The sequence below is a fragment of the Neophocaena asiaeorientalis genome, unplaced genomic scaffold, assembly GCF_003031525.2.
Source record: "Neophocaena asiaeorientalis asiaeorientalis breed wild unplaced genomic scaffold, Neophocaena_asiaeorientalis_V1.1 scaffold220, whole genome shotgun sequence".
NCBI lineage: Eukaryota > Metazoa > Chordata > Mammalia > Artiodactyla > Phocoenidae > Neophocaena > Neophocaena asiaeorientalis.
The window spans coordinates 7,586,395-7,608,453 of record NW_020174042.1 but is presented as its reverse complement, the minus strand read 5'-3'; the positions used below and the strand labels follow the sequence as shown (position 1 = coordinate 7,608,453).

The following is a 22,059-nucleotide window of genomic DNA, read 5'->3' as shown; positions in this document are numbered from 1 at the left end:
TAGACAAAAAAAATTTAAAAGGCAAAAAAAAAAAAAAAAAAAAAAAAATCAGAGGATTCAAACTACCTGATTTCTAGACTTTAAGCTATAGTAATCAAGACCAAGACAGTTAGGTATTGGCAAAAGGATAGATCAGTGGAACAGAATAGTGTCTAGAAATAGATCCATACATATATTAATATGTAGTCAACTGATTTTTGACAGAGATGCCAGGAAAATCAATGGGGAAAGGAAAGTTTTCAACAAACAGCACTGAAACAAGTGGATATGCAGGTAGGAAAAAATGAACCTCTACCTCACAAACACAAAAATTAATTTGAGATGGATCATAGACTTCAAAATAAATGCTAAAGCCATAAAGCTCCTAGAAGAAAATGAAAAGAATATCATTTTTGACATTGGGATAATCTGAGATTTCTTAGAAGGAATGCAGAAAAGCACTAGCAATATGAGAAAAATGGATAAATTAGACTTTATCAGAATTTAAAACTTCTGGTGTTTGTAGACATCCTTAAGAAAATGAAAAAGCAATCCACCAGCAGGTAAAAAATATTTTCAATACATGTATCTGACAGGGGACTTATATCCAGAATATATAAAGATCTCTTACAACTCAAGAACATAAGAAACAACTCAGTTTTAAAAATGGACAAAAGACTTGAATACACACTTCAAAAAATACGTATAAGTTGGCAGTAAACACATCAGGAAAATGAATAGTAAAGTCATAATAAGGTAATATTTCACACCCACTAATATTGCTAAAATTAATAAGATTGACAATACCAAAAGTTGACAAGTATGTGGAGCAACTGAAATTCTCATAAATTGTGATGGGAGTGTGAAGTGGTACAACCACTTTGAAAAATGACATGGCAGTTTCTTAGAAAGTTAAACAAGCATCTACTCTATGACCTACTAATTCCATTCCTATGGTATTTACCCAAGAGAAATGATAGCACATATCCACAAAAAGACATAAATGTGAATGTTAACTGCAGCTTTATTCATAACAGCCCCAAACTGGAAACAACCCAAGTGCCCATCAATGGGAGAATAAATAAACAGATCATAGTGTATTCATACAATGACTACTTCAGAGCAATTTTTTCAAAAATGAACTCCGCATACACAATAGCATGGATGAGTTGCAAAAGAACATGTTGAGCCAAAGAAGCCAGACACACAAAAATACATCCTCTTATGATTCTATTTGTGTGAAATTCAAGAAAACACAAAACTACTCTGTCTTGTTGAAATAAAATATCGGTTGCCGGGATGGGGTGGAGGGATTGACTATAACAGCCACAAGGGAACTTTCTGGGGTGATCGAGATGTTCTGTGTCTTGGGCTTCCCCGGTGGCGCAGTGGTTGAGAGTCCGCCTGCCAATGCAGGGGACACGGGTTCGTGCCCCGGTCCAGGAAGATCCCACATGCCGCGGAGCGGCTGGGCCCCTGAGCCATGGCCGCTGAGCCTGCGCGTCCAGAGCCTGTGCTCTGCAACGGGAGAGGCCACAACAGTGAGAGGCCCACGTACCGCAAAAGAATAAAAAAAAAAAAATGTTCTGTGTCTTGATTGGAGTGATGGTCACGTTGGATTTACACATTTACCAAAAGTCATTAAATTGTGCACTTAAAGCCCTTGTACTTCACTGCTTATAGATTTTACCTCAACTTTTTACAAAAGTACTTCAAAACTTCTGTGCCTTCTGAGGGCATAGATAGGATAGCACTTTGGCCCTCCAAGTATTGTGAGCACCATTGTTGTTTTATGCTTTTTTGATTATAAAAAAACCATCTCACAACTGCCTTAGAAACTCTCACTTAAATAAAAGATTTATGTATATAATTGAGTTCATGTGAGGTGAAGACATCAGGAGTATAACTTTATTTTTCTTAAGTCCTAGAAGGTGACTTTAAAAAGGTTTAATTTTTTTGGAACATATTTACAAGATTATTAGGAGAATTTTTTTTTTTTTTTTTGATAAGCATGCAAGGGAACATTCTGACCACAGAAAGTAGAGGGTCTTTTTGGGGCAGAGGATGCAAGATTTTGTATTTTCTTAATACCCTTTCCAATGCTAATGTTCAAATGGTTTTGAATTTTTGATTCTATTGTAGCTGAAGTTTGCATTCAAGACCTACTTTCCTTATGCTTCTCCGTCTCTTGTCATGGTGCTACTCCAACACCCGAAAGGTATGTGAAGGTTGATTCTGCCCATATTAAAATAACTTCTGGGATACACTGATTAAATTATAACTGTTTCCTCCCAGTTCCTCCTCTGTAAAGGGAATTGGTCATTGCTTACATCCTTTAAGCTCTCAGGGTCTCAAATTCTGTGGATTTTGATGTGAGAATTTGCTTGACTTCCCAGTTACAATCATTTACCAAAAGAAAGAAAAAAGAACAAAATGGCCTCTAGTTGAGTTCTGATAGTCTGTTCTGGATAACACAAGGCCTCTGCTCGTGCCAGCCAGATCTACCTGGATGCCAGGAACAGGCTAAGACTTGGCTGATTTGGAATAAAACAGTATGTTTATTTGTATCTCATTCTTTCTACTCTGTGCCCCCTGTTGCAAAAGAAAAGATAAAATGATGAATGAAGCCAAGGAAGTTTAGTGGAAATTTCTCCTAACCAAGCCAAGGGAAGCCTTTTGAAAGAATTCAGTAAGTGTATTAGACCACAGCCCTCTCTGATTTCATTTGCCAGCCTTCCAGAGGCCATATCCAGTTGGGGAAGTGATGATTCTGCCCTGATTCCACTGATGTTGATCTGTTAACATGCCTGTGAGCTCCTGTTTAGGAAACATTTCAGAAATAGAGAATATAGACATCCTTCCCATCTAAAGCCTGAAATCTGAAGCAGAGGCAACACCGACACAAGACAGACTCTGTGCCATAGAAAAAGGCATTCATCTGACCATGGAAGGAAAGAGGAGAGAAAAGAGTAAAAGAATCCATAATATTTCCTTTTTATGCCATTTTTTTCCCTGGCTTTTTCCTGAGACTTGAGTAAGTAAATTCACTTGAGAAAAGTATGATTCGAGGTTTCAGAGCATTTTACAAAATCAAAGTTCCTCTTCCTTGTTCTAAAAGATTAGGTTCTCACCCAAAGTGACCCATTTGATGCTGTCCTCTCAGATGCTAGAGGTGGAGGCGGTGACAGGCCTGGTGGGATCTCTAGTCAACTGTTTTGTGGAACTTAACCTGTGGGGACACAATGGGAAAACTTTAATAACAAGACAGAAAAGTCAGTAATTCACTTTCCAGGGCCACGTCTCACAGCCTAAGTCAGATGAGCAAAGCCTAAGGTCAGCCTATGTGAGCAACTGAATGAGCTCCAGAAAAAGTATTGGGGTTATTTTTTAAATTTGGAAATCTATAAACAAAAGACTACCTCTGCTAGTTCCTAGAACAGTTTTCTGCATGTTACATTCGGAAAAATGATGTTACATTCACAAATTGAAGTGTTTTTTAACAGTAGAATCTTCTATTCATCAGAAATTGATTTTGTGCCCACTGTAAAGTCTTGTAGGCATAAAAGATGGGTCACTTATGAGCCCTGACTATCCAGGAGCTACAAGTAAAGAAGACATAAAATACATATCTAAACAACTAATAAAAAGAAGAAAACAAAAATGCCTTCAAAGCCTGCAAATCAAGAGTTATGGGAGTTCAGAAGAGGGAGAGAGATAATTTATGATTCTTTAACATTTGTGGGGTAGTAGTGGTTATTGTATCACTTACATTATCTTTCTCGTGTATTTAATTACAGAACCTATCACTACATGGAAATGTGGTAGCCTTTTTCAGATGTTGTTTAGAACTACAGATACATGTTCAGAAGTGTTTAAGACCATGGGAAAATTGTGAAACCAGAAAAACTAACTAAAGAAAAGACATTTGTCTGTATGATACCCATATTTTTTTTTCTGACCTTTTTTTTTTTAAAAAAACTATACACCTGAAATCTTATTCTAAATTCATCACAATCGTAGAAAAACAGTTGGGCAGCCCATTCCTAATTCCTTGTTGATTATTTTATTATAATCTCCATGTATGTTGAAATCACAGATTACTAGTGATATAGAGGAGGGGGTAGGTGAGTAGAAAAGAAAAAAACCTGGGGCATCTTCCACATAGCCTTTGTAAACCCTACGGTGGGCTGCCTGTGCAGTCTCTGTCCACTCCCATGTACCCGAGTTAAAGAGCCTTTGAGTTTAGCTCTGTGTAACACTGACAGATCTTTCTTCCCAGGCCAGAGACATAGATTCTGGCTGGGATCAGCATGAGAGCAGTGGTACCGATTCTGTGGCCCAGGAAAATTAAGGCCTTTCCTCCAAAAGGCCTCTTCTGGTCTTAGCTGTAGATGACTCCTAATAGGTTTGACTTTTCTTCAGCTCCTCTCTGATGGCTCTCTCCACCCACAGATATCCCACAGGGACTTCGGCACCAGGCACTGAAACATATCTCTGAAATGCTCAAAGAAGTAGTTGAAGACCAAACTCATGGGTAAGCAAACACTGATGACTCGTAGGTCTATTTCACACGCGTTTGCTCTGGATCCTTATCTTCCCTTTGAGCAGGCCTGACAGGGGAAGGCATTACAAGCATACCTCAGAGATATTGCAGGCTTCATTCCAGACCACAGCAATAAAGTGAGTCACACGACTTTTTTGGTTTCCCAGTGCCTATAGAAGTTATGTTTACACTGTTCTGCAGTCTATTTAGTGTTCAATAGCATTATGTCTAAAAAAAAGCAATGCACATACCTTAATTTAAAAATACTTTATTACTAAAAATTGCTAACCATTGTCCGAGCCTTCAGTGAGTCATAATCTTCTTGCTGGTAGAGGATCTTGCCTCAGCGTTGATGCTGCTGACTGATCATGGTGGTGGTTGCTATAGGCTGGGGTGGCTGTGGAAGTTTCTTCAAATAAGACAATATGAAGTTTATCACATCAGTTGACTCTTCCTTTCACAAACGATTTCTCTGTAGCATGCAATGCTGTTTGATAGCATTTTACCCACAGCAGAACTACTTTCAAAATTGGAGTCATTCCTTTCAAACCCTGTCACTGCTTTATCAACTGAGTTTATGTAATACTCTAAACCCTGTGTTGTCATTTCAGCAGTCTCACAGCAGCTTCACCAGGAGTAGGTTTCGTCTCAAGAAACTACTTTCTTTGTTGATCCATAAGAAGCAACTCCTCGTCCATTAAAATTTTATCATGAGATTGCAGCAATTCAGTCACATCTTCAGGCTCCACTTCTAACTCTAGTTCTCTTGCTGTTTCTGCCACATCTGCATTTACTTCCTCCACTGAAGTCTTGAACCCCTCAAAGTCGTCCATGAGGATTGGAATCAACTTCTTCCAAACTCCTGTTAATGTTGATGTTTTGACCTCTTCCCATGAGTCACAAATGTGCTTAATGGCATCTAGAATGGTGAATCCTTTCCAGAAGATTTTCAGTTTACTTTGCCCAGATCCCTCAGAGGAATGTATTTCTTAAATAGTAAAAGTTGAAAGTCGCAATGACTCTTTGATTCATGGGCTGCAGAATGGCTGTTGTGTTAGCAGGCATGAAAACAACATTAATCTCACTGTACATCTCCATCAGAGCTCTTGGGTGAACAGGTGCATTGTCAATGAGCAGTAATATTTTGAAAGGAATTTTTTTTCTGAGCAGTAGATCTCAGTGGTGGGCATAAAATATTCAGTAAAACGTATTGTAAACAGATGTGCTGTCATCCAGCCTTTGTTCTATTAATAGAGCACAGGCACAGTAGATGTTTTAAAGGGCCCTAAGATTTTCAGAATGGTAAATAAGAATTGACTTCAACCTAAAGTCACCAACTACATTTGTCCCTAACAAGAGAGTTGGTCTGTCCTTTGAAGCTTTGAAGCCAGGCGTTGACTTCTCCTCTCCAGCTATGAAAGTCCTAGATGGCATCTTCTTCCAATATAAAGCTATTTCGTCTACACTGAAAATCTGTTGTTTAATGTAGCCACCTTCATTAATTATCTTGCTGGATCTTCCAGATAACTTGCTGCAGCTTCTACACCAGCACTTGCTGCTTCACCTTCACTTTTACATATGGAGATGGTTTCTTTCCTTAAACCTCATGAGCCAACCTGTGCTCGCTTCAGACTTTTCTTCTGTAGCTTCCTTACCTCTCTCAGCCCTTATAGAATTGAAGAGAGTTAGGGCCTCGATCTGGACTAGGCTTTGGCTTAAGAGAATGTTGTGGCTTGTTTGATCTTCTATCCAGACCACTACAACTTTCTTCATGTCAGCAGTGACTGTTTTGCTTTCTTATCGTTCATGTGTTCACTGTAGTAGCACTTTTAATTCCCTTCAAGAACATTTCCTTTGCATTCACACCTTGGCTAACTGTTTGGTGCAAGAAGCTTAGCTTTCAGTGCATCTCAGCTTTAGACGTGCCTTCCTCACCAAGCTTTATAATTTCTAGCTTCTGATTTAAAGTAAGAGACGTGCCACTCTTCCTTTCACTTGAACAGTTAGAGGCCATTGTAGGGTTATTAACTGGCCTGATTTCAATATTGTTGTGTCTCCTACAGAGGCCCAAGGAGAAGGAGAGAAAACGGACAATTGGTGGGGCAGTCAGAACACACACATTTATCCATTAAGTTCATCATCGTATATTGGCACAGTTCACGGCACCCCAGAACAATTACAATAGTAACAAGGAACATCACTGATCACAGATCAACGTGACAAATATAATGGAAAAGTTTGAAATATTGTGAGAATCACCAGATTGTACACAGACAGGAAGCGAGCAAATGCTATTGGAAAAATGAAGCCAATAGACTTGCTCGACGCAGGGTTGCCATGACCTTCAGTCTGTGGAAAAAAAACAATTACCTGTGAAGTGCAGTAAAATGAGGTGTAGCTGTATTGGTCTGTTTCCATCCCCAAACAGGTAAGCCCACTGCTGAGTAAGAAGTGGAGGAAGCACTTTGAGCAGCTCAGAATAAATAGGCTGCATGTGTCAACACCTGGCATAGCAACTGTTCTGAGTAATGGCCAGTGTTAGGCTTTGAAATGTTCCAGCATAACAATAAAAATAATAGACCTTAGGAAAAAAGCAGTGCTCACATGCTGCAACCCCTGGCCTGCAGAAGGAGAAGGGCGCCTCTGGGCCCTTCTCTACCTCTCTAGGGAAGGAAATTCCAAACTTCTCCTGCACAGTAGGATGAAGTGTTTCTTCTCCTCCTTCTTGTAATAAATATTTGTCTAAAATTAGAAAATCCATTCTAACATAAAGTAATTTCTAACATTATGATATCAGGTACCGTCTTATATGTGTTATTTCCCTAGAAGCATTCACATTTAGGCTTTGCTAAGTTCTTTGTAACATAGTACCCTTCGACTTCCTCTTAACTTCTTTGCTTTTAGAGTATACATATTTTATTCATTGTCTATACTAGCCTACTAATACTGTCTTCATTTGTTGCCACTTTTCCTTCTTGAAATTCTCTATAATCTCGTTACTGAGCCATCACATCTTATGGCTGGTGCTCTTCTGTTCATCATCACTGATGCAGGTTTGGGTGCCAGTTACTCACTTACACAGCCTCCCTCCCCGACCCTGCCCCCAAACTCTTACCAGTAGAGGAGACAGACAGAACTGTCAGCCAAGTGGGGATCAGAGGACTGGCCATATTAACGACCTGCCATACCCTGGCAGCCCCATACACACCCCTTCTGGTTGTCTCTGTTGAAGAGCAGGGCCTAGACCCCAAACCTCTTAGGGCTCCTGCCTAACCCAGATCTGCCTCAACTAGGCTTCAGGGCCACCTGCGGGGAGGGCTCTGTGAGCAGCTTTAGGCATCTTCTCAGCCAGCCCCATGGGACTACACCGCACAGTCGGCTGCTAGAGGGAGAGAGGCAGAACGACCAGGCCTCGAGCCGTGATCCAGGAGGGATGCCATGTGGGGGCAGCGAGCATGGGGGAGCCCTTGCTCAGCTCACTCGTCCGTGAGGCCTGCCGGAAGGAGACCCCGTGGAGCTGGTTCCTTGCTTCTGAGACATAACCCAGCCCACTGCTCGTGTGGCCCCTGGAGCATCAGCTGTCCCTCTTGTGGGGACAAGGTAGTAAGACGAATGCTCCTCCTTCTTCCTTTTCTGTCACTGTTTTGCAAGTTAGATTTCAGAACATTTAATCACTTGTTTTCGGGGAAGACTTGAACAGGAGGAGAGCAGTGACTAGGAGAGGTGGGAACGGCGCTGGCTTGGGGATTCCACGGGCCAAGCAGGGGACCGCGCCCCCAGATCCAGCAAAGACGGAGCGCTGCAGAGGGGCTCAGAGCTTTCCTGTTCTAGGAGCTTCCCCAGTTCAGAAGGAAAGTTCTGCTCTATGTTAATCTCAGGCCAGTCCTGCTCCATTTCTCCCAGGGGAGATGTTAAACTGCTAGGACTGTCACTATGCAAAATTAGTGGGGTCCTTACCCTAAGCAGAGTCTACCCTTTATTGCAGCTCCCGGTTCCCTGTGTGACAAAAGGATAGCTTCACAAAAGCTTTAACTTTTCAGCATTGATGTATACTTGATGACAGGAAAGAGTACAGTATACAGCTCCTTAAAAATTCATAATTGCCAAAATACTGACCAGAATCTTTTGTCTTGTGAGAAAAGGAATGGCACGCATTTCGGCCTGTGTCCCTTCTCTGGTCTCCGTCTGGACCCCAGGGAGCCCCCTTGTCTCTTGCTCGGGGCTACCTGGGTGGCTGCCTGGTGGCTGAGGGGCCCCACTCTCCACAGCAGCCCAGCTCTGCAGGCCACGCAGAAGGCAGAGCGGTGGGCCTGCAGGTTCTCATCTTGCATCGTTCTTGATGATCATGGGCCAAAACCTTCCTTTCTCGAAGGCCTGTTTTCACTCAGTGTCCCTGGATGACCTTGATTTAAAGATTTAAGCGTCTGAGGTCCTCAGGGCACATGAGGTTTTGAGAGGCACGCCATTGAAAGCCCTGTGACAGGTTCAGGGCAGCATTGTGAGCTCTTTTTCTGAGGCTAACTCGTATTCCTTGCAAGTTGTACTTCAGTGGATAAGAACAATTGAAGCCAACCATTCACAAACGTAAGTTGCTTTAAGAACCTAAAGGAAAAAGAAATAAAGTTGCCCGGCTGCCATGTGTTTTGGTTCTGTTCCAGGTCCTACGGAGGCCCCTTTGAGAGCTGGTTTTTGTTCGTTCACTTTGGAGGATGGGCTGATATGGCGGCTGAGCAGTTACTGACGTCGGAAGCTGAGGCTGAAGCTCCAGAGGCCCTGCTGTGGCTCCTGGCTTTCAGCTGCGGTCCAGGAGCTGGGCATCAGCAGAGAGCACAGACCATGGTGGGTGGCCAGGCCTATGGTGTGTGGCCTCAGGATCAGTCTCTCAGGGGCTGGAAGGGGCCCTGCAGTGGGTTTGGCTTTCACTGACCCCCAGGCACCTCAGCAGGTACATGCAGACATCCGCCTGGACGAGTGAGTGGGAGCTGGGCCTGTGGTCGAGGTGTTTTCCTGCCCTCAGGAGTGGACTGGAGGCCAGGCGCCGCCTGCTGTCCTGGGAGGCACCGAGGAGATGAGGTGCAGCCCTTCCATCCCTGGGTCATTTTATCTCTTCTTGGTCACTGCCACTCTGTCATGCTTCACAGGCGTGCCTGGCCCTGGGGCCGCTCCCTCCAGGGGGTGCCATGCAGGGTCTGACGGCTCTTCTGAGGAGCACCGTCCTCCTTCTGATCAGTGGCCTGGCACTGTCTGCTTCCGTCTTGACTTAACTCCTTTCTTGGATCAGTCAATAGATCCTCACAGAACCGGCTTTGTTTAGAACTCTTAGAAAAGTAATCACATGATATTAACCACTTAGTTTCTGAAAAAGGACTTGGTCATTTCCTAAATAACAGAGCAGCAAAGTACAGGAGTGGCTAGCTGTCTGTGGCAAAGACAGTTGTTATTTTGTGTGGAATATAATATTAACAGGAGCAATGTTTTGATTAAAAGCATTTGCGCCTTCCTTACAAACATTTATTTGCTGGTTTTTAAAAGTTCAACTGCCAGCGCTTTTTGCTGATTTTAATCATTGAAGGGAGCAGGTTTCTTTACGTAGAGAGCAGTGCTCCTATTTGCTTGATGGTTTCTGTTTGAACAAAACAGAGACTAGTTCAGATATGGCTGTATATTTCACTTGTTTAAAAGCACGTTATATGGCAGGAGAAAGAAAAGAGTTGGGATTTTAAAAAGCTGAAATTTGGTGATGATTTTGGATCAAAAATAGAACATTTTTTTTTTTTTAGAAATTAACATGTATCTCAGAATTGCTATCTGATTAAAAAGAAAGCCTATTTTTTCCCTTTTAAAATATCACATTAAACTAATTGAAGAGAATCCTAATTTTTCATTATCTTAATTTTAATAATAATTAAAATGTATGAAGCACTAATGATTTCTGAAGCCTTTTTATATACTTTATATTTGATTCTGTACAAGCTAAATTGGTAGGTTATATGTTAAATTCCAAATCGATCATAGAAGCTGACAGATTACTTTTGAAGTGTAGAGAAATAAATTGTCCAATAAGGTTTATTTTCTAGAGAGTTCTGCACTGGCCTATCAATATCTTTCTACTAGTTAAGTTGGTCCTTTTTTTTTTTTTTTTTTTTAATAAAACGTATGCCCAGTTCTTCCTCAGGGGGTGCTTTGGCAGCCTGGATAGAAACAGATTAGCTCACGCAGTAGTTTAGTGCCAGTACGTCTGTTTCCTTCCTCTTCCTTCTCGGTGCTCAACCTGAGGCACCAGTTCGTGCAGCATCCCGGGGAGCAAACGGGGCCCAGGTTTCCTAGTTTAACAACTAGTAGTGCATACTTCTCGCTCTCCTGACCTTTGATGGTCTGTTGGATGACTTGACAAACTGTGAACTGTCTTTGAAAGCATGATTATTGTAAGATTTGACTGAGCTCGACAACATCTGTGCCTTTGCCTTGAAAGGCATAATTAAATCACGGTACCAGACTGCACGCAGCAGCGTTCTGTGACTGGAACCGTCACCTCTGCTGGGCAGCCTTGAGGTGCAGGATTGGGAGGGGGTGGGGCAAAGAGCAGCCGTTCCTGCCTGAGACGCGTACGGCCGGCTCAGAGACCGCTCCACTCTGCAAACCATGTTCTCTGCCAGCCAGTGTTCATCTCCTTTTGCTGACTTTGAATTAAATCATGATAAAAAACAACTATGTTTGTATACTCTTAAGAATTATGTGAGGGTTCATACTCTTTAACCCTGTCATTCTACTTCTAGGAATTATCCTAAGGAAGTAGTTAGAGAGCCATATAAAGATTTATGTACGAGATCACTGCAGCATTGTTTGTAACTGCAATAACTGAAAATGGCCTACATTTCAATAGTAAGGATATTGGCTAAATAAATTGTGGTGTATTACAACCACAGAATAGCATTCTACCATGAGAAATCATGTTATCAAAGAAAATGTGCTATAGATAATGCTTATAGTGAACTGTGAAAACTAGAATACCTTATGTACAGTGAGTGCTGTGTTCACAATGCATAGAAAAAAGATGATAAGGATGTAAACCTCACTTTCAACGAGTCTCTTTGGATAGTGGAGTTATAGTCATTTTGATTCTTTTTCTTTTTCAAATGCTTTACAGTGAGCATATATAAATTTTCATAATGCAGGATAAAAATTAATACTTCTTAGAAAAGAAAGGTTATATTTTTCTCCTGAAAAGATTTTTAGAAAGCATTAAAGTTTTGGGCCTGTGAGGAAGGTATTTGAAGGGAAAGACGGCCTGGAGTGAAAGAGAAAGGAAGAAGACAAGCCTCAGGGAATATTGGACGAGAGGAGAAAAATCAAATGCCAGTCAGGAAGAAAATGGATACGGAGGCATTGCTTCCTAAGCCCTGACATTTTTGCAGACCTACCTAGACGCAGGACAGCCGTGGGCCCCCGTAGACGCTGTCAGACGAGGGCAGGCTGGTCCCGGGCAAGAGCAGAGGGGGTGAGGGACACCGCCCTCCTGCATGGAAGGGCCCTGGGGTGCAGTTTCTCACGGTCTTGCCTTGTGATTGGAGTCGCTCACACAGCACTGCTAGTGTACTAGAGCTTATGACAGATTTCATTGAATGAAGCCTTAAACTTTCAGGGAAAAAAAACGACTCACACAAAATCCATAAAATTGGTCATGGGAATTTTCAGAGTAGGCCCAAGTATTCTTCTGAAAATGAGGGAACATAGCTCTTCATGAGTTCCATGTGGCATTTTGGATCTACAGCTTTCAGTTTTTACGGTTTTCCAAGTCACAACTTGATGTACCATTCTTAGAGCAAACAGAAATCTCAGCATGAAATAAATATTTTTTATGCAAAAACAACCCACAGACCTATAACAGCCACTATTACTATGTGGATTCCACAGACTTGTGACCTCTGCTTGAGCTTTAAACATGTATGAACAGTGTCCCAGTGTCTAAACCAAACCAGTGTGGTACGTGTGTGTGTGTGTGTGCGTGTGTGCGCACGCACGCGCTTCCTCCCCGCCGAAGGAGGCAAAAAGGCCAACCTCCTTCTTAGCAGCACGTTGGCTCAGCGGAGGTCCGAGCACTGGGCTTGAATTGACCTGTGGCTGTGATAGTGAGCAAGTCTTCAAGGAGCCTTTTGTTCTTTTTCCCACAATATAAAAATCTGACTACATTCTGCTGAGGACTTTTCTCCATTTCCTTTCATACAAAAAAAGGTCGATTCCTGGCATGATGCCCTGGCTGCTTAGCGAGCAGGACGAAAGAAAGTCAAAGAAATTTCCATTACGCGCATTTGGGTTTGTGTGGAGCAGCGTGTAAACTCTGACATGGTCCGCCCCACCTGCCCTCCCTCGGGCGCCAGTCCTCTCCCATTTCTGGGGGTTGCTTCAAAGAACTGAGTCATCCTACAACCTGCGTGTCCCGACTCTTCCCTCATCTCTTCCCTTTGAAATTATACTTCCCAGGTGGAGGTGAAGGCCGTGCTCCGCTGCCTCACAAAGCTGCTCAGGAGTCCAGCCCTCTCGGCCAGGGATCTGCAGGCAGCAGCTGGAGAGGGCGGGGAGGGAGCTCCCAGATCGCCTGCCTGTCAGCAGCTGATCAGGCGCCTCCTGCTGAGCTTCCTGCTCTGGGCTCCCGGAGGCCACGCGATCGCCCGGGAAGTCATCACGCTCGTAAGTCTCCCCTTTTCTGGCATCCTGGTGCTCATTCTCATCCCAGGGAAAAGGTGGGTTATCACCCAAGGACCCAGCCTTTGAAGAGTGTGGGTACCAAGATGCTGTCCAAACGTGGCTGGACAGGCCGGGAGGGGACAGCTGGGCCAGACCCAGAGCCTGCCCTATGCGACACCTGCGTGGCACAGGAGAGGGAAGGGAGGCTCAGACAAGGGAGCGGACTTCTCCCAGGTCACACAGCTCACTGCCAGGGCCCACCGTGAAAGCTCACCTCCTGTCTCCCCAGGCTGTCGTCTTTCAGTTACAGTTCATGACTCTTCTTCCTCGTGAAGAGAAACAAGCCTTCAGTGAGAATATGGTCACTGCAGTGGCTCAAAGAATTTCATGTGTTAATTTTTTTAAAAGTTTGCTAATTACAAAGAGCTCCTCTGGAAGCCCAGCTGACCTGAGGGGTTCTTTACGGTCCGAGTCAAACGTGGCACCGCTTATGGCATGGGACTCAGCAATGATTACTTGAATAATGACACTAAAAGCACAGGCAACAAAAGAAAAAATACACTGGATTTCATCAAAATAAAAAGCTTTGCAAATCAAAGGACACTATCTAGAAGGTGAAAAGACAAATCTTGAAATGGGAGAAAAATTTCGAATTTATACTTGGAAATATTTGGAAATCACGTATCTGATAGGGGTTTAATGTTTAGTGTTTAGACTATAAAAGGAATTTGTACAGCTCAACAACAGTAAAACAACCCAGTTCAAAAACTGGCAGTGAATTCAGACATCTCTCCAAAGAAGATGTACAAATGGCCAATAAGCATATGAATAAAATGTTCAACATCATTAGCTCTTAGGGAAATGCAATCAAAACCACAATGAGGTACCGCGCCATACCCACTAGGACATATACTATAAACCAAACCAAACAAAATGGAAAACAAGACAGAAAGTAGAATAGCGGTTATTAGGGGCTGGGGAGTGGTGCAGAGTTCCTGTTTGGGATAATGAAAACGTTTTGGAAATGGATAGCAGTGGTGGTTGTACAGCATTGTGAATGTACTTGATGCCACTGAATTGTACATACAAAAATGATTAAAATAGCAAATTTTATGTTATGAGCTCATCTCAAAAAAAAAAACAAAAAACCACAATGTGCTGGTTCTTGGAGTTAGGTTTTTTTCTGTTTCTACTTTTTATTGTCAAATAAGGTATATACAGAAAGGTATAGCTTGATGAATTTTTGCAAGTCAAAAACACCCATGCAGCCAGCAACCAAATCAAGAAAGGAATGTTCCCAGTACCCAGAGACCCCCTCCCGCTGCCCTCCAGGGCAGGCTCTGTTTGAACGTGAACGTGAAGAAAGTCCCAGTGACCAGTGGGACTGCCAAGAGCCTCAGTAACCAGTGCCCACAAGCGTCTCCTTGCTCCTAGGAGAACAACATGTGTGGGGTGGGCAGACCACGCAGCCAGCCTGTCAGTCCACCCTCTCGGGCTCAGACAGAAGACCTCCCAGAGCCTGGGTGTGGCCAAGAGCAGAGGAGGACTTGCTTGTCACCTGCTGGGTGCCATCTCCTCAGGGCCCGCCCCAGCACAAAGATCTATCGTGTGCTTTTATAAAGTACACATCTCACCTCCAAATCCATTTGAGGTGGGGAACTACATAGGTGAGAGTTAACTAATGTCCTCATATCTGTAGAACTTGGTATCAACCAACTTTTTCTCTGGCCAAGTGTAAATTATACTAGTCACTTTTCGGCCACTACCTCAGCCAGGTGATCAAGGTCAGCAGCACGGATAAGTCATGTTGATATGACGCGATGAACGTGCGCTTTACTTCTGTGGCCTTCCTACCCCAGGCTGACAGAAACCCCAGTTGAAGGACATTTGACAAAAGTACCTGACCATCCTCCTTAAGACTGTCAAGGTCATCAAAAACAGCAAAGTCTGAGAAGCTGTCACAGCCAAGAAGAGCCTAAGGAGGGATGATGACTAAATGTAATGAGGTGTCTTGGATGGAATCCTGGAACAGAAGAAGGACATTAGGGAAAAACTGAGGAAGAGTCTGACCTAAAGATAAGGTTAATAAAACATATTAATATCGGCTCATTAATTCTGACAAATGTACTATACTAATGTAAGATGTTAACAGGAAAACTGAGTGTAGGGGATATGGGATTTCTCCGTATTTTCTTTTGGGTCAAACTATAAATCTAAAACTGTTCTAAAATTGAAAGTTATTTTAAAAGTCAAAGGCAGACACTTCTGAATCATGCAGGTGCTGGTGGCATTTTTGTCGCCTGACCTCTGACTTCCTGCCCAGGCCCTGGACACCTGTGGGAGGGGCCTCAGCCCGTGGAGCCTGCTCAGACCCGGCCGCCCCTCCTCCCTGAGCCTGCACCCTCCTGCTCCTCTAGTGTCCTGTCACCCTGGGAGTGGAGAGCAGGCCAAGGAGATCACGGCCGGCCCAGCACGTAGGGTGTGAGAGAATGTAACCCAGAGACAGCTCCTCAGAGACACGCAGGCCTCTGCTTCTGTACTGCAATCACATTTCCCTCCATTCTGGGGAGACAGTCCAGGTTCACAATGGACCGCCCTCAGGTCTCACCCACAGACTGGCTGCTGGGGCTCAGGAGCTGGGTCGTGTCACCAAGCTCAGGGTTGCCGCCGATGCTGGAGCCCCGTCGCCGCAGAACAGCTCACCTGCAGCCATGCATCAGCACTGCTGGTCTACACCTGAGCCTGGGGCAACCCGGCGCCTTCATTCACGTTCAGAAGTCAGCTCAGCTGCAAAAAAAGATTAACTAAAGGATGAGGCTCGGTGTTTTCTCTTCCCGCACCGGCTCCTTAGGGGGTGGGTGCTGGCCTCCCGGGCACCTTGGAGCCCGTCACAGCTGAGAGCGCCTCCTGGGCGCTGTCCTTGCAGATGTTCAGTAACTGTTTCAACTAACAAACATACCGGCCTTCCTAACTCGAAGCTTTCCTGCAGTGGCCACACAATCGGTTGAAGGCAGCCCGGCAAGAGCAGCTACCAACAGGACAGGTGGAAGGGGTCCACCCAGTGCCAGCCCCTCGTGGGGTCCTCGGTGCCTCCCTCTGTGAGCAGCCTGGGAAGAGCCCTGGGCTGGGTCTGCTTGGCCAGGAGCAGGTGGACGGCCTTTCTCTTTTAGGGGCTTTGGCATCACCACCCTCAGGACCCTAGCCCTGGCCTGGCTTTGATGTGAACTCAGAGAGGTGGGAGCAGGGCCAGCTTCTGGGCCCGGGTCCTGGTCTTGGCCCTCTTGTCTTGCCCTCAGCTCTGGAGAGCCGTGCTCGCTATAGGCTGTGCGTCTGAGCCCTGTCTCTTTGCGGCCTTCGATCCAACTCTGAGCTGCCCCTTGTGCCATTGGCTCACCTTCCTCCTTCCTCCTTCCTCCTCTCCTGGCCTCACACCCCAACCTCGGCCACAGCACGCTCCCCCACTTCCTCAGGCTCCCGCACGGGCCCCAGGGCTCAGCTTCTGAGTCTCCACTGAATCCCTTCATCGGAACCCCCGCCCTTCCCACCCCTTGTTCTGCTTCTCTGCCCTGTTCCTGCTTTACCAGCTCCGCTCTCTCCTCCTTGAGCCTCGATGATGAGGGTGAGGCGCTAGCAGCCTGGCTGGTGCCCGGATTCCTGCTGCCCCTCGTCCTGCCCTGAGTTCACGTTTCTCTCTCCCTCTCCTTCTGTCTTCTGTTGCTGGACCATAGCAGTAACAGCCAAAAGTTAGCCAGAATCTGAAATATAGAGTTCAGTTCTATAATTGCTGAGCTCAAAATGAATTTGACCTCCACAAGGATGCCCTCAGCTGAGCCCTGCAGGACGCGGCTTCCCCTCCCTCAGTGGCAGTGAGGCAGGGTTTGTACGTGACCGGAGACAAAGTGGAACATGGGCATTGAGGTGGCTTGTAAAGAGGGTCAGTGATGGCACCGCTGCCCCGCGTCCGGCTCCGAGGAGCCCCCATGGTCCCTGGGCACTGGAGCGGGAGGCAATCTTCCCCCAGCTCGGGTCTGAGGTACTAAATTAACTCTTCTAAGGTGCCCCAGGGAAGCTCGTGTTGTTTCATCCGTAAAGTCATCTACAGCATCTGTGACTTCTGAGTAAAACCAAGAGAGGATTCTGTAGAAACCAAGAGCCACAGTGAACCCCACCCAGGCTGGCAGCCTGCCCCCCGACCCCAGCAGAGCCCTCTCAGCTTGGGCCACTGCCAGTAGATGGCCGGGGAGCACCAGTGCTGTCCAGGGGGCCCAGGGCTCCCCCCGCTGCCACTCAGTATCCGTGCTGCAGTGAGAGTCTGCCTTGACTCGTGGCCAGGGGTGGCCTGGGATTAAAGGCTGTCCTGGGCCCTAGGAGGGTCCCGGGTGGACCAGGGCGGCTGGTCACCCTACCAGAAGGGCACAGTGTGGACACAGAGGAGGAGCTGACCTTGGGCTACTGAGGCTACTTAAATATTTGATTCACACATGAAAAACGAACATGTGGTGCTCACTTTGGCAGCACATAGACTAAAACTGGAAGGACACAGAGACGATTCGCATGGCCCCTGTGCAAGGATGACATGCAAATTTGTGAAGCGTTCCATATTTAAAAGAAAAAAGAAATGAATATGTGGACTACTCTCAAAAACAGAGGTTCTCAATATGCTTGTGTCTAAAAAAAATCACAGTACATTCTCCACGCAGATAAATCGTTAGATTCTTATCCTCCCTTTATGGGTACCAACAGCTAAGGCTGTATTTAGCAGAACTGACAGTTCCTGTGTTTCCTGCTTCCCTTAAGAATCAAGTGTTAAAACCTTAGGTGCCTATTAACAAACGAGTGGGCCTGCCGCTAGCCCAAGAATGCCATTTATAAAGCAGGTGGCACTCCCTTCTCAGCATTTTCCAGTTCTCATAGTGGTGTGAGCCTTTTGCGGGACGTCAAGTCACAGCATACTCATTGGCCTCTGCTCCCCACGGCAAATAACCCCAAAGCTTGTGGTGGGTGTTCCAAGAAACGGCATCTGTCTGCAGCCGTTATGGGTCTGAGAGGGCCAGCATTAGGAGATGGCTCTGCTCACTAGATGGCCCACCTCTGAGAACACATTCCCTTTGCTAATCACCTTGAAGACAAAACAAGAGCCCTTTGGAGCTGACAGGAGTGCAGGTGCTTTTGGGGGACAGGATGGTTACAGCTGGTCCGCTGGACAAAGAGATGAATCTGTCTGGAAAGTGTTTTAATTTGCCTTCTCTTCTGTCCTCATTGCAGATGGCTCAGACTGATGCAATAATGCACGAGATTATTGGCTTTCTGGACCAGACCTTGTACAGGTGGGACCATCTTTGTTTGGAAGCCCCTAGGTCGAGAAAACTGGCCAGAGAGCTCCTTGCAGAGCTGCGTGGGCAAGCCTAGCCCAGGCAAGTTAACCAGGGAGGCTACGCGATGAAATGGTGGGGCCGCTTCTTACGGCCTCTGTTTGTCGAATGCATTCCCTCTTTGAGTTGCAAGAATGAGCCATAAACATCTTGGCAAGATCTGGTAGTACATATTTTACAAAATGAGAAGTCAGGTGCTTTAGCCTGAATTCAGTGAGATTTACTCACTAATGACGGGATTATGGTCCAGCATTCCCTGTGCCTGTTCAGCCCGGATGTCGACTAGAGAATCACTCAAGAAAAGGCTTGGATGGGAGAACAGATTTTTATTTCCTTCCCCGCCCCCCCGTATCAAACCAAGATGCACAACTATTATTTGGATGTTGCAGACTCTTTGGACTAAGAAATTGGTCATGAACCACGGATCAATTTAGAAAGTAACTCAGCTGTTCCCACAGATCTCTTTCTTAAGAAGTCCTGTAATTGTTACTGGTGTTTCGTCTTATCCACCGGGACACTCTCTTGCTCCCCTAAGACGTTCTTCATCCAGGATAGTCAGGATCCCTCAAGTTTCCCTCCCGTGCCCCCTGAGCACAGCCCACCCAAGCCCAGTAGCAAGTAGTGGTGACGGGGTAGCGACACTGCTTAGCAATGAAATAAAGCCAGCTTTGGGGCTTTTTGCTTTATACTGGCTAAGCACTGGCTGTTACCAAAAGAGCTCATATTACCTCAAAGGTGGCTGACGGGAGGGTACAGGATGTGTCCTAGAAACATTGGAAGAGATTATGTCAGTTCTTCTCATATTACCTCAAAGGTGGCTGACGGGAGGGTACAGGATGTGTTCTAGAAACATTGGAAGAGATTATGTCAGTTCTCTAACTAAAATGGGAATTGGAAACTTCTAATAAAGAATTGGGGGCTTCCCTGGTGGCACAGTGGTTACGAATCCGCCTGCCGGGCTTCCCTGGTGGCAGAGTGGTTGAGAGTCCGCCTGCCGGTGCAGGGGACACAGGTTCGTGCCCCGGTCCGGGAAGATCCCACATGCCACGGAGCGGCCGGGCCTGTGAGCCATGGCCGCTGAGCCTGCGCGTCCGGAGCCTGTGCTCCGCAACGGGAGAGGCCACAGCAGTGAGGCCCGCGTACCGCAAAAAAAAAGAATCTGCCTGCCAATGCAGGGGACACGGGTTCGAGACCTGGTCCAGGAAGATTCCCACGTGCCGCAGAGCAGCTAAGTGGGTGCGCCACAACTACTAAGCCTGCGCTCTAGAGCCCGCGAGCCACAACTACTGAGCCCGCGCACCTAGAGCCCATGCTCCGCAACAAGAAAGCCCGCGCACTGCAACGAAGGGTAGCCCCTTCCGCGTACCGCAAAAAAAAAGAATCTGCCTGCCAATGCAGGGGACACGGGTTCGAGACCTGGTCCAGGAAGATTCCCACGTGCCGCAGAGCAGCTAAGTGGGTGCGCCACAACTACTAAGCCTGCGCTCTAGAGCCCGCGAGCCACAACTACTGAGCCCGCGCACCTAGAGCCCATGCTCCGCAACAAGAGAAGCCCGCGCACTGCAACGAAGGGTAGCCCCCGCTTACCGCAACTAGAGAAAGCCTGCGTGCAGCAAAGAAGACCCAGCGCAGCCAAAAATAAATAAATAAGTAAATTTATTAAAAAAAAGAAAAAAAAGAATTGGCAACGCCAACATTAATATTTATTTCACGTTAGTTGAAGATATTTTTTTCCTTTCAGGTTTATTCTTTTGCTCTTTTGTGTATGATCTGTTTGTCGAGTGAGTCCAGACTTCTCTCACTTGGATTTCTGCATCAGTCATCTCTGAATTTCCCTCATTCTTGGTTCCTGTTTGAGGTATAAGTAGAGTTTTGATGTATTAGAGGTTGAGCTTTTAGGGCAGTTACTTGTTTTGGTATATGGATCCACCTGAAGGTCTGGAAAATTCCAAGACCTTCTGACCTGAGCCTTTCTTTAGAGAAATGTTACAGTATGAAAGGTATATTGTTAAAATACTTTTATCACAAGTGCCATCATCATATGCCTCCCTTGTTGAGGACGCCTCTCCTACGTTGGCTTTTGCCAGGGAAGCTGTGACCAACCTCTGTGGACATGAAGAAAAGGGCTTAGTTTGGTGGCAGTGAGTAACCCCTAAACCGAGAGGCCACTGGGAACCAGACCTCCCCGTGGGGAGTGTGCTTCCACGTGGACATCCATTCACACTGTATTTCACAGCAAACGATAAAAACAAGACAGGGGGCTTCCCTGGTGGCGCAGTGGTTGAGAGCCTGCCTGCCGATGCAGGGGACGCGGGTTCGTGCCCCGTTGCGGGAGGATCCCACATGCCGCGGAGCGGCTGGGCCCGTGAGCCATGGCCGCTGAGCCTGCGCGTCCGGAGCCTGTGCTCTGCAACGGGAGAGGCCACAACAGTGAGAGGCCCTCGTACCGCAAAACAAAACAAAACAAAAATACCAAAAAAAACAAGACGGTTATCTCAGATTGTTTAAGCTGCATTTCTGGAAAATCCCTTCCTGTCCTGACCTTACCTCAGTCTGTTTGTAGTATTTCCCAATTCCTTTACAAAGCGTCTAACGTTCTCCTAAGCCTTGGACTTGGATCAAAGAGGACAGAGCCCAAAACTATAGGGAGAAAAGGCATTAATGACCACCCATTAATACAGAGGTTATGTTATTCATCAGGACTTCATGATGTTTGCAGAATTTGTTAGCTTTTTCAAATTTGTAATTTGTTTTATAGTTTGTCATTCTAAATAAAAAGTCACATGGCACCTAATTTTGTATTCGTTAGGTATTATCTTTCTCAGAGAAAGCTTCCGTCTACTCCCCAATTATGGAAGCTTCAGGTCTCACAAAACCTAGATAGGTCTGCCCCTGGAAAAGACCAATTGTGGTTTATCTCTAGGTCTGGGAATCTTGCCACCAGATGTCTGAAAACTGCCAAGGAGAGTGACTGTAGGGCCGGCAGTCAGCAGGAGCTGCTAAAACCAAATGAAGTGCGTCATACATAAATACCCTTTTTTCCCTTTAAGCCAGACTTAACTGCTACCACTGAGTGTAAGCTGAACTGATCCACACATCGTCTCCCCCCATTTCTCAAGGGGGATGCGTCTGACAGAGCACAGCCCACCCTCCTGCTCGTTCCGCTGTTTCAGACTCATGGCCCTGGCGCTCCGGCCTCCCCGGGCTCCCCTGGGTGTCAGGAAGGAGGGACTCGGCTCGCGGCTCCACTCATCCTTGAAGCACGCGTCCCGGGGCTCCCACAGGACCCTGGCCGCTCCCGGTTTTACTGCAAGCAGCCTGCATGGGTTTTCTGGACGATCACTCTGCTTCCTGACACCGGGCGCTGAGGGCCTCTTATCTTGTCTAGGAGGCATCTGAGACAGCAGAGGGCACCTGGGGACAAGCCCCGGTCCGGGCGTTCCTGGACTCCGGCTTCTTCATTCGGCCCCGTTCTCGGCC

At 46.0% G+C, this 22,059-nt stretch overlaps 1 protein-coding gene and 1 non-coding gene across 4 annotated transcripts in view; both read left to right on the top strand.

Annotated features, from left to right (window-relative positions):
• Positions 1-19,349, top strand: part of FANCC (FA complementation group C) — a 261,961-nt gene extending 242,612 nt beyond the window's left edge. For all 3 annotated transcript variants that reach the window (XM_024753883.1, XM_024753885.1, XM_024753884.1), the window contains 5 exons: positions 2,122-2,197; positions 4,432-4,513; positions 9,181-9,361; positions 13,004-13,210; positions 18,473-19,349. In XM_024753883.1, coding sequence (XP_024609651.1) covers positions 2,122-2,197; positions 4,432-4,513; positions 9,181-9,361; positions 13,004-13,210; positions 18,473-18,616 — 690 coding nt within the window. In that variant the 3' untranslated portion in view covers positions 18,617-19,349. The remainder of the gene's footprint in view (positions 1-2,121; positions 2,198-4,431; positions 4,514-9,180; positions 9,362-13,003; positions 13,211-18,472) is intronic.
• LOC112405489 (U6 spliceosomal RNA) lies at positions 17,707-17,813 on the top strand. Its single transcript, XR_003004344.1, has one exon. It is a non-coding gene; the product is annotated as a U6 spliceosomal RNA (small nuclear RNA).
• Positions 19,350-22,059: the final 2,710 nt, after the last annotated feature.